Source organism: Poecilia reticulata, linkage group LG19 (genome assembly GCF_000633615.1).
Source record: "Poecilia reticulata strain Guanapo linkage group LG19, Guppy_female_1.0+MT, whole genome shotgun sequence".
Taxonomy (NCBI): domain Eukaryota; kingdom Metazoa; phylum Chordata; class Actinopteri; order Cyprinodontiformes; family Poeciliidae; genus Poecilia; species Poecilia reticulata.
Window position 1 is genome coordinate 15,450,066 of NC_024349.1, and position 10,951 is coordinate 15,461,016.

Below are 10,951 nucleotides of genomic sequence, written 5' to 3' on the forward strand. Positions count from 1 at the left end.
GTACTTTCACAAACAGGAACCATGTTGGCCATTACATTCAATTGCCCCATCCGTTTAAGCTTCACATTGCTACTGAAAGGAGGCCATGTCTGTGATCCACAAGACACCCATCAGTCCACTATTGAAAAAGGTGGAGAAATGCCAGTAGCACACAGCATTCCCACTGCAACAGATTTATGAGTATTGAGCTGCAAAGAAACGTAATTGAATTCCAATGATGTTCAGATGGTCTATAGCGATGTTCTGTTCGAGTCCTAATTTGGGAAAATGAGAACAATTTGTGAGCTTATGTGGAGCTGTAGAGTAGCTGTTTGGTATTCCAGAATCTGAGGGAGGGAACAGAGGTTGGAAATGCCTCCGAACAAGAAAGACATTGTTTTATCCGCCTTTCAGCGAAAAGTCTGAATCTTTGTTTTTTTGTTGTTTTTTTTTAGCTAAGGAAGATTTTTGAGAGCCCTGCCTGAATTATTTGAGAACAGTTTAAGGTTTCCACATAAAACTTCAAATGCGAACCTATCCTAATTTGGCTGTAAACCATTCTTAACGGTATTTAAAATAATTTTAAACCATTGTTAATGGTTTAAAATGAAATCACTTTGGTGATTTTATTTATTATTTTTTTTATGAGAGGTTAGAGTTAAATTTTAAGTGATTAATACAAGTCATCAACCACCAGAATGGAGTGTGATGGAGTCAAACAGGCCCCACATTTGGTGAGAATGTATTATTATTATTTTATTAAACTGCTTTTCACAGATGTTATACATTTCGAAAGGTTTTAGAATAAATTCCCAGACAAAAAGCTTCTCGTGGTAATCTATTTCCACAAAAAAAAGCACAAAAAAAAAACCGAGAGGTGTCAGGAGTTTTATTTTCAGCAAGCCTCCTCTTTGACTGATAACATCCTGTTTAAATGGCGTTAATCAACTGGCAGATATGAGATCTGAACCCAGCACACGATTACTCTTAAWACTCGCGTTTCCAGCTGCGCAGTCTCCCACTGACACTGACAAGCACCTCTTCGTGGAGACGACACAGACTATAACCGGCTATAAAAAGATCTCAAAGGGAGCTGCATTACAGGAAGACTTTACAAGTGAAGGTAATTTATGCCTGGAGAAGAGAATGGCAGATATGTTCTGTAGTTTGATGAGTGGAGGAGAAAAAAAGCAACAACTAAAGACTGATGCTGGATAGAGTTTTGCACATACACTAGCCACATGCTGAACATCTCACACCCTCGCTCTGAAATGACACAAACACGAGGAACGCTGACTCTTTTGTTCCTTATTAAAGCACAAGATATTCTTCTGCGTGAGCTTGAGTCACTGCGAAACCATCTGAGGTTCCCATCGTTCATGTTCCCCATTTGTCATGTCTTGATTGCAAGAACAAGCTCCATTTTTCCCTAATTTGGGGAGGAGGAGGCCTGAGTGTGAGAGTACAACACGCGTCCAGGGTGAATAATTCAACTCCTGACTCAGCATGGAAACATCAGACCTCTCTCCCCTTTATAAACGTTTGGCCAAAAATAGCTGAATTAACAACCGCCAGTCCAGTTAGAGCTCACTCCGAGCAGCACACTGCGACTCGAGCAAAGAAGCATCAAAACCTGAACATCCTTTTTTTTCTCATAGGCAAAAGTGCATAAAAAAAAAAAGACTGCCAAAGATTAACAATTTGAACAAAGACAAGCTTGCTTTGACGTAGAGGGTTGCTAGAAAAAACAAACCCAAATTTCCTTGGATGATATGGGAAGAGATTTATTGATACTGACGGAACAGAAACGTAACAATTTAAACACAATCCCAAGGATCTCTCTGACAGAAAATTCAGCCCGCCTCTCTTTTCTCGCTGGGCCTCCCTCTCTCTCTCGTATCCAGTCCTGCCATACTCTTCTCCTCCGCTTTGCTGCACGCCGCAGAGTGGCTCTGATGGAATGTGATGACCATAGGCTGGACAAAGCCCTGCATTCAAGGCCCTACATCCTACTCTGGAAGTTTGTGACTGTGAGCCTTGATTGCTGAGTGGGGGGGAGGCTAAAGTTCACCAGTCTGTCCTATCGCTTGTCTGGTCAGACGTGTGTTGCCTTCACCTCTGAACCGCCGTATTATCTATACACTTCAGATTAGATTGTGATCAAAAGTAAGAATGAGCAGTTTTAATGTTACAAAATAAAGAAATATCAGAAGTGAGTCAGCAGATTGGACAAGTTCAAAGAGGATTTTTTTTCATCTTTGCCGATCAATTTGACACCTACAAAAAGACAAGTGCATCGTGCCGAATGCTACCACTTAAAACAAGAGAAGGTGGGAAAAACCATTGGAAATCTACATCTGAACGCTTCCTTGCTTTTAGAAGKGTGTGCATCAACCACAGTGCTGGGATGCAGARAGGTCTGGCATGCGTCAGTTGCTGCCTGACAGTCTGCCAGTCTCTGCTTCCTCCGTCTGAGTGGCTAATATGCCATCCATTTCTTCCTGCTTTGTGTGGGTAATGTAATGGAGCCCTCAGTGTCCACTGCAGTCTAAGGAGCCACGAMGGSTGTAGCTTTGAGGAACAAATAGAAATATAATCGTAAATATAATAGATCAGTCTCATGGTGATCAAAGACCAGACCATCTTTGTCAATGACTTCTTCTTCTTTACTTGATAAATTGCAATGTACTTGTTCACTCCATGCATTTAAATTTGATCTGGATRCTTTCTATGACTACTCTTATCTTAGGGAACATTGCAACGTTGCTTTCTCCACTATCTTCTGCTTGGCATTTTCACTTGAGCTTCAAAACTGACAACTGAACAGGAAAAGGTGTAATAATTATGATGCATGTAAATTAGTATAGCTCAACTATTCTACAGGATGCACATGARGGGCACACAGATACACAGATGAATTACTCTGGCTGAGATTTCTCTGAAAAAGGACACAAATTTCAGGTTTGTTCCCCATTTTTCTTGGTAAAAATAACAATGAGAGGAACATGATAATGAGTTTCAGAGAAACTCATTATCATGAGTTTCTCATGATAATCCTGAGGAGGAGCCCAGGATATTCCTTGGATTTTACCATATGGATGCAAGAGTATCTCAGCATGAGATCTCTCGCTCTGTCATCAGATTAAACGGTTCACTTCCTCTCCTGTATTCCTCTCCAGGTGTGGCCGCCCTCCTCATCGACAGCTCCATCTACAATTCATGAGAGGAACCCGATGCTCCAGTGGGTCATTTACTCAATCAGACCAAAAATAAAACCCACAAGTTTGCTTCAGCAGCAGGAACAGTGTTGTCATAGAAGCGAGTGAGTACTGCTAAWAATAGCTCAAACAGAGGAAGTCGTAGAGTAGCCAGCACACATGAGCGAGCGGGAAGCGTGAAGGGAGGTGCGTGAATGGGTGGGTAAGAAAGTGAAAACACCCGGAGAAAACACATGGACTTTTCTTTTCACAGAGAGGAAATGTTTAAAAAACACCTCTGACCTCCTCCTCGCATCTATTCTTAGCAGAAAAATGGAAGGTCAGTGGAAGGGAAACTGATTTGTAATGGGCTTGAGTTGTGTGTATTTGTTACCTAAATACAAGCTGAAATAACAAAAATGTCGACTAAAGTTTGATACTCTCATTTGAGTCACATTTAAATCTCACAAATAATAAAAAAAAACAACACTTCACAAAACTCTCACTTACAATCGTGCCCTAAAGCTATGGGATGTGGCTTGAAGAAAAACAAGTTCGCCTCCCAGCAGGACAATGATGCTAAACACAGTCAGAGCTACGATGAAATCAAAGCACATTCAAAGGACCAGTAAATGTCGAGATCGAAATCCAATTACACACCTGTGACCTTCTCCATCCAATCAAACTGAGTTTAAGCTATTCTGCAAAAAAGATGGGCAACAAAAGGGACCGGTTTCACAATATGCATAGCTTGTAAAAAATATACTTAAAAACCTAATTGGTAACGGTGGTGAAGGATGATTTTGGAAAACATTGACTCCAGATTGCTTACCAGACTGTTTTGATAATTTGATAATTTCCCTTTAAATTTTTCTGGTATAGTAATTTGTAAAATGTCCCAGGACTTTTGAATTTTGTGATTCTAATGCAGCTAAATGTGGAAAAGGTATGTTGAGAATGGGTGTAATCTTATGTGAGCATCAAAAAATGTGTCCCCCTCCAAAAAAAACCAAAAAACATCTGAAATCTATGAGAAGTCCTGTACGTCTCTTGTACATCTCTTAAGTTTGCACTTCATCAAAGTCAAGTTCGCCATCGTGACTGCTCATCCTCTTCCCCGTCTCTTCTGTCCAAATATGAAGATTCACACATTTCACTGAAGCCAAACTGAGAAAGCCACACATGCTAAACCAAAGCTTGTAAAACCACACGGCTTAAACGTCCAATTGTGATATTTTCATTTTCCCTTTTTAAGACACTTCACACAAGTCTGGAAAACCACATTGAGAAGCCTTGGGTGAACTTTATCTTTGAGTCGAGATGRTCATTTAAACGCTTGTTTTCTACACGTTTAATCCCCTTATGTCAGCCAGCTCTAAGTGGAGCGGACAGCACGCTTGCTCCCTCAGACATTTCCCCTATGTAGTAATTCACAACATACTGTCTCGAATCACACGGTAGGAGTATATATAGGCGTCTCTAGCGTTCYTTCGCCAGTGGAAGATCGAACGGGAATCACTTTTCAGGCGGTCACTTGCAGCTCCATCTGGGGGAGGAATTTCATACGAGTGTTTGGTTTTTTTCTGCTCCTCTAAAGCGTATTTATAGTGGTTGAGTTCAGAGGATCGGAGGTATGCGTGCTGTGGCCTTCTGCAACCTTTCCATGTTAAGTGATGCTTTGAGATGCAGGAGTGGAGCCAAATATATGTCTTTCAATTCTGAAAAACCTAAACATATCCAGGTTAAAAACAAAAATACTATAATAATTTTGAGCGTCATGATTTATTGTGCAAATTTAAATTGGTGGATGCAAAAGGGTTGCATAATTAAGTCACGCTTAATTTTTCCATGCCACTAAAAAATAAACTCAATGTTTTTTTTTTTCTGCTTAGATTTTAATTGAATTATTGAATTACAAGATAAATGTCAATTATACAGACTGTAATATTTACAGTCTATGAATAGATGAAAAATGATTTTATGTAATTCAAATGATTTCACTGTTGTCATTTGTCACACAGTTCATAAAAATGTAACTTTTAACGTGAATATTCTCAGAACTGGGGGAAGAACGCAGGGACATTTTTAAGAGGTGAGAAAGTGATGGCTAAATGTTTTACCACCTAAATATAAATTTTGATGCACAACTAGTCAGACAAAGAGAGTAGCCCTTTAATCAGCTGTACAAATATATATTATTCTGCTCACAAATCTGTAATAAACATTTTTGCCAGATGAAAAACTCCTGACTTCATCTTTACTTGTCTCTTCAGSGGAAAACCACACTATTGTCTGACCGGCCATATACCTCATCAGGACCAATTAGTGTAAATGAACCCCAGTGGCAGTGACAGGTAACACAACACAGATTACTATTCTGCGSTACTGGGGTTTGTGTGCACTCTTCCTGTGACATAAAAGATTAAAYAGGTGACTGTAATCCATACAGAGCGTTGGATTCTCAGAATGACTCTAAGACACCTGATGCTAAGCAAAGAATAAGTAAACRCCTGTGCTTTAAGGATAAAACTTAGATTTATTACAGAAGAACCGAAACGTAATAAAAATCATCAGTAAAAAAAGATTAAAGTTGTATTAAATATTCTGGGTGTGTAAATCAATTCCWACAATGTAAACTGGTTGCTAAATTAGTTGTATGTCTGAATTTAAATTAACATCTAGAATTGAGCATAACATAAAATAAATGTTTAAAGGCTGACAAACAAAAAGAAATGCAAGGATACGACGTTACTAAGACTCAGACAGCCAGACTTTTAAGTATAAAACAAACAAACAAACAAACAAACAAACAATCAGTCCTTTGGCTCAGTGTTGCAGTAACCCATGGCAACTGCTTCTGTGTCAACAGAAATCTTGTTCAGCTCCTGCACACCATGACTGTGCAACGTTATTGGCTGGCTGAATCAATGACTTGCAAACGTCTTCATCTATTATGCATGTCGGTTCACCTTTATTGTGTTCTTGAACTCATTCTCAGGTGTACACAGCAGGGTGCCAGCCGCTCATTGTTGAACAAGAGGACAAGCAATCATCTCGGTGAGTCTTTTGGATTTTGTTGGTAGCCTAGATTTATTTTTCTTTTATTAACACCTTTGAAGATTCATTTTAATTCGAACAGTCAATGTGAGTATGAAGCATTGTTATTCTGGTGTTTTTTAAACATAAAGAGGATGAACCCATAAGCAAAACTTAATTTGGATACAACTCCAAAGAAACTATATACCGATACCTCTGCTTATTTAGAAGCTTTTAGAATGAAAGCAGCTCATGAGTAACTGTTTCCTTTTTTTTGATATATTTTAGTCAGATTTTATAAAGGATACACCCACCAAAGACTGTTAAATAATAGTAGCTCTATTATAGATATTCAATGACATAACAATGACTTCAGATCCTTGTGACTTTGATTTTAAATGCATTTTTAAATCCTCATTTATAAGTTGCTTTTTGTTGTTTTGAAAATGCATTTTCCAAATGCATGAAAATAAACAATTATTCCCTTTAAAACAAATTACTATTACATTTAGTAACATTGAATCATAGCTATGCAGATGATATTCAACCATTACTAAAGATGCTTGAAGCTTGGGATAGTATTATGTAACCCAATCCTGATTGAAAAGTTTCCACAGCCTTATCATTGACTTGCCTTGTGTGTTTCTTTGTCGTTTATCTTTTAAACTTTATTAATAAATTTCTTCATTCACGTAATTCATGACATGTTTAAACCTTCATAATATTTCACATTTTCACATACGTTTTTTTCTGCAATTTCAAAGTAGAGAGGAGGAAGCTATGGAGCTGCTCGGATCAACTCTGACGACAACTTATKCTCGGCCAAAAACCAGCCACTTCCTCCCTGCCATCTCCACCATGGCATCCAGCTATCGTAACACTCAGCCGGCCTTGTTGAGAAGTCCCAGTGCCAATATGTGGAGAACAAACAGCTATTACAAGAACAGCAGCGCTCTCCCTCTGACCTCCTCCACACAGCGGGATCATTTTGATCTGGTCCGAGCCAACACCACTTTCTACCCCTCCAACAGGACCATGCTGACGAACCGGTACACCCCGGACGACTGGTACAAGTCCAACCACAGCAATTACCGGGAGTCCGAGTCTTCACGGAAGAGCGCGGAACGGCTGAGGAAAGACACCATCAGGCTGATGCAGGATAAGGAGCAGCTCACCAGAAGAACGCAAGAACACACCAGCAAGAACATTGCAGAAAGGGTCAATGATATTGTGTTCTGGAGGTCTGAGCTCAGCCATGAGACTGACAATTTGGTGACGGAGATAGCGGCACTCAGCGAAGTGAAAAAAAGRTTGGAGAGAGCCTTAGCAGAGACCGARGGGCCTCTTAAGGTTAGAATGGTTTTAATAATTCACACCGGTCCACAACAAATTTAAATGTACTAATAATTCATTTACGTTCAATGCCATGTTGCAAAAGTTTTATGAAGGTTTCACTCTGATTCAAGCTTAATATAAGTAAATTGGCAAATGTGTTGTCAGTTGATGTAATCCTTTGTATTTTACAAGTTTTCTTTGAGGAAACAAAATGGTTGTAGTTATTCTACCTTTGCAAAATGCTGCAGTGCCTTTTCTAGATAAAGTGTTTAATTTGGCCACCTTATTGCCATGGCAGATTAACCTTATTGCCATGGCAGAGTGCTGATCATTACCCGTAGTGAGTCAACTTGATCCAACTCAAGATCCAATGACATGTATATCTTGCAAAGCTAATATCATGTGGCAGAAAGTTTTCTTTGAGGTTTCTCCAGGCAACTGAAACTAGAGCACACCTGAAACACAGGACAACACTCRTGCATGCATTATACTTTCACAATAGGACACTTCATGTGCTTATCCAGCATTTTCAWGCAGTTATTCACCTGCTCGAGACAAGCCAGATGTTGGACGTGTTCACGTTTGATCAAAAACCCAAGTTAATAATACCTCCCCAGCTTGTTTTAGTCACAATGATTCTGTTAATAGGTCTCTCAAGAATGTTTATACCACAGAGAGAAGCGGATGTCCATCGACCTGGTACACGACGACGTMGAAAAAGATCTAATAAAGGTAAAACAGGTCTCAGGTCCCAAACCAACCTTATTAAATGTAAATGTTACAATTTACACTCTGCCTGTACTACTGAAAGGAAGTAGAGGTTATAAAGTCATGTCAGGAGAGGATGAGGCGCCATCTGGACAGAGCCATCGCCCAGCTGGCGTAAGGATWAAAAAAAAAGATAAAAATAAAACACGAATCTGCTTAGAAATTCAACAACAATTATAACAACTGATTTTATGATTCATCTCTACCTTCAAAAGGTCRAATCGAGCGGCCCAACACGAGTTGGAAAAAGACATGAGCGACAAGGTATCTGCTCAGAGGATTGATGRCAGGTGCCACCATTTGAGGAACACATCAGACGGTATTGGCTATTATAGAGGAATCGACAGAATAGACCATTCGTGAGTATGGGCTTGAAGATAAAAGGCTACTCTTCTTATTCCAAATATTAGCTATAAGCCRTAAAACAATCATTTAAGATCACTTGCTCRCTTGTCTGAATTTCTCCAAGACAGCCTTTTATGCTGCTTTAGCGTGGGGTTGACTGACTTAAGAAGGCTACTAAAATGCATATAGGTGGACTTTGGGAAACATGTGACCATGTTGTGCTAATCAGACAAAGAAATATTGATTKTGTTGCTTTTTTTTCCTCWACCATAATCTTTAAATCRCAGATAAAGAAGGATGTAAATAATCCATCAKAGAAGAGAGAGCACAATGTTTTCCTCACACTTAAAACAGGTCTTAAGGTTGAATGCCAGATCATTTTCCTTCACTACTGCTCCAAACTCTTTCAAGAAATTACGTATCACACTTGAGGACAGCTTGTTGTTATTTGTACATAGCAGACAAGCGGCTCGCAATTGTCATTATGCTTGAATCTCATCTTCAAAGACACATACAGTAATAGCAACCAAAAATAAATGTATGCATCTCTTTTCCTCCTTGCCAGAGTTTCTCTGCCAGACACGTGGTCCAAATTCACAGACGACAACATCCTGCATTCCCAAAGCGAACGGGCAAACTCTCACAAGCTCAGGGACGAGATAGAAATCTTGCTCAACACGACGTCCAATGAAATGTGGAACCAGTTCAACAACGCCAATGTCGCCTTTACTAACCGCATTTCTGAAACGGCCGACGCCAAGAACAACCTGCAGGCACACCTAGCTAAGGTCCTTACARTTTCTACATGGCTTTATTTAAATAGGTCACCAAAGWTTCATCCGATTATCAAGTCTATTTTTTCCCAAAATTGTATTTACTTTTTTAGTTATTATTATCATCATAATTTTGTTGTTTTATTCTTTTTTTTCCTCATAGAGACAGTTGGAAAAAATCKAAGCAAAACTGAACAAATTCACTTACGGTCTCACTATATTTTCTAATATAAACAGGAAATTATACCACCGTAAATCTTTATTTTATTATCTGCAAAAGAGGCCTGAAAAATTCAAAAGGCAAGGCCTGCAGGGAATGTTTCTCCTTTAATGGAATATGTACATTTGTACTCTAGAACAGCTCTCAGAACATAATAATGCTAAGAGACAGCTGGTTATTTGTGGCATATTTGACACTGAGTCCCTCTGTTCTGAGTAGCGAGAAGTTATATTTGGATTTCATTCGACGCATTTCAACACTAACAGCAGCTGTGATATCAGGTACACTGTTCATAGTAAATTTATTTATAAGCACCACAATGAATAGTTCCTTTGAATCTTCCTCATTTTTGTACCTGGCAGTAAAACTTGCATACAAGACAATCTCATCTTTGACTGCCTGATCTAGAGATTGTTTTTGTATTTACTGTATCTTGGTAATTTCTTGTGCTTTTAACCAGACTTTACAGGAGATCTTTCAGACCGAGATGCTGATTGAATCTCTGAAGAAAGCCCTAAGAGACAAGGAGAACCCACTCAAGGTGGCCCAGACTCGGCTCGAGGAGAGGACACGTAGGCCCAACGTAGAGCTCTGCAGAGACAACCCACACCACTGGTAAAGAGTCGGGGCTAATTCTAATCAAACTCTGGAGCAGTTGCTTTAGTTACAGATACATTTTTACTGGCTACATGTAATATTCCAAACTAAAACATTGTGTTTTATTGGCTGTAAGTAGAAAATAATCAGAATTAACAGAAATCAAGGATCAAAAACATCAATCTTGTTTTRGTTAAACAGAAAGTATCTGCTTAATTATAGCAGAGTAAAGACTCTATCAACATGTCAGAACTTTATAGGATCTTAGCTTGGAAATTGGTCACAAAAATATGCGATCTGTACATGTCAACTAAATATACATTGTAAATATAGATTCCTACTATACTGCTGAAGTGAAGTTCTACGTTTTCATTAAAAGAAAAAATAATTGGTAAGCTATCTGTCTGTCTGTCTTTGACTCTTCAGGCTTGTTGGCGAGGTGAGAGAGATTGAAGACACAATCCAAAAACTTCAAGAGAGACTGATGGAGGCAGAAAACGCTTTGCAGATTCTGGTAAAGACAAAAGTGACTCTGGAGCATGACCTGTCCATCAAGGCCCACTCTCTCTTTCTAGACCAGGAGAAGTGCATGGGAATGCGAAAGAGCTTTCCCAGCCTGCCGCGCCTGGTGGGGTACACATAAAAACAGAATTTCAAATGACCAGGATGGATTTAAATAAGGGTTATTCATACTAATTAAA

At 39.1% G+C, this 10,951-nt stretch overlaps 1 protein-coding gene across 4 annotated transcripts; it reads left to right on the top strand.

The window, feature by feature from the left end:
• The first annotated feature begins 3,224 nt into the window (after window positions 1-3,224).
• tekt3 (tektin 3) lies at window positions 3,225-10,912 on the top strand. 4 transcript variants are annotated; one of them, XM_017310646.1, is made up of 10 exons: window positions 3,225-3,301; window positions 5,450-5,530; window positions 6,175-6,233; window positions 6,977-7,562; window positions 8,196-8,279; window positions 8,359-8,429; window positions 8,531-8,674; window positions 9,226-9,448; window positions 10,114-10,268; window positions 10,677-10,912. In XM_017310646.1, the coding sequence occupies exons 4-10, from the start codon at window positions 6,993-6,995 to the stop codon at window positions 10,891-10,893; spliced, it is 1,464 nt and encodes a 487-aa protein (XP_017166135.1). In that variant the 5' UTR covers window positions 3,225-3,301; window positions 5,450-5,530; window positions 6,175-6,233; window positions 6,977-6,992; the 3' UTR covers window positions 10,894-10,912. The 4 variants fall into 4 exon arrangements, with proteins under 4 accessions (XP_017166135.1, XP_017166137.1, XP_008435493.1 ...); XM_017310648.1 differs by having other exon boundaries at window positions 6,980-7,562; XM_008437271.2 differs by lacking the exon at window positions 5,450-5,530 and having other exon boundaries at window positions 3,283-3,301.
• The last annotated feature ends 39 nt before the right edge of the window (window positions 10,913-10,951 follow it).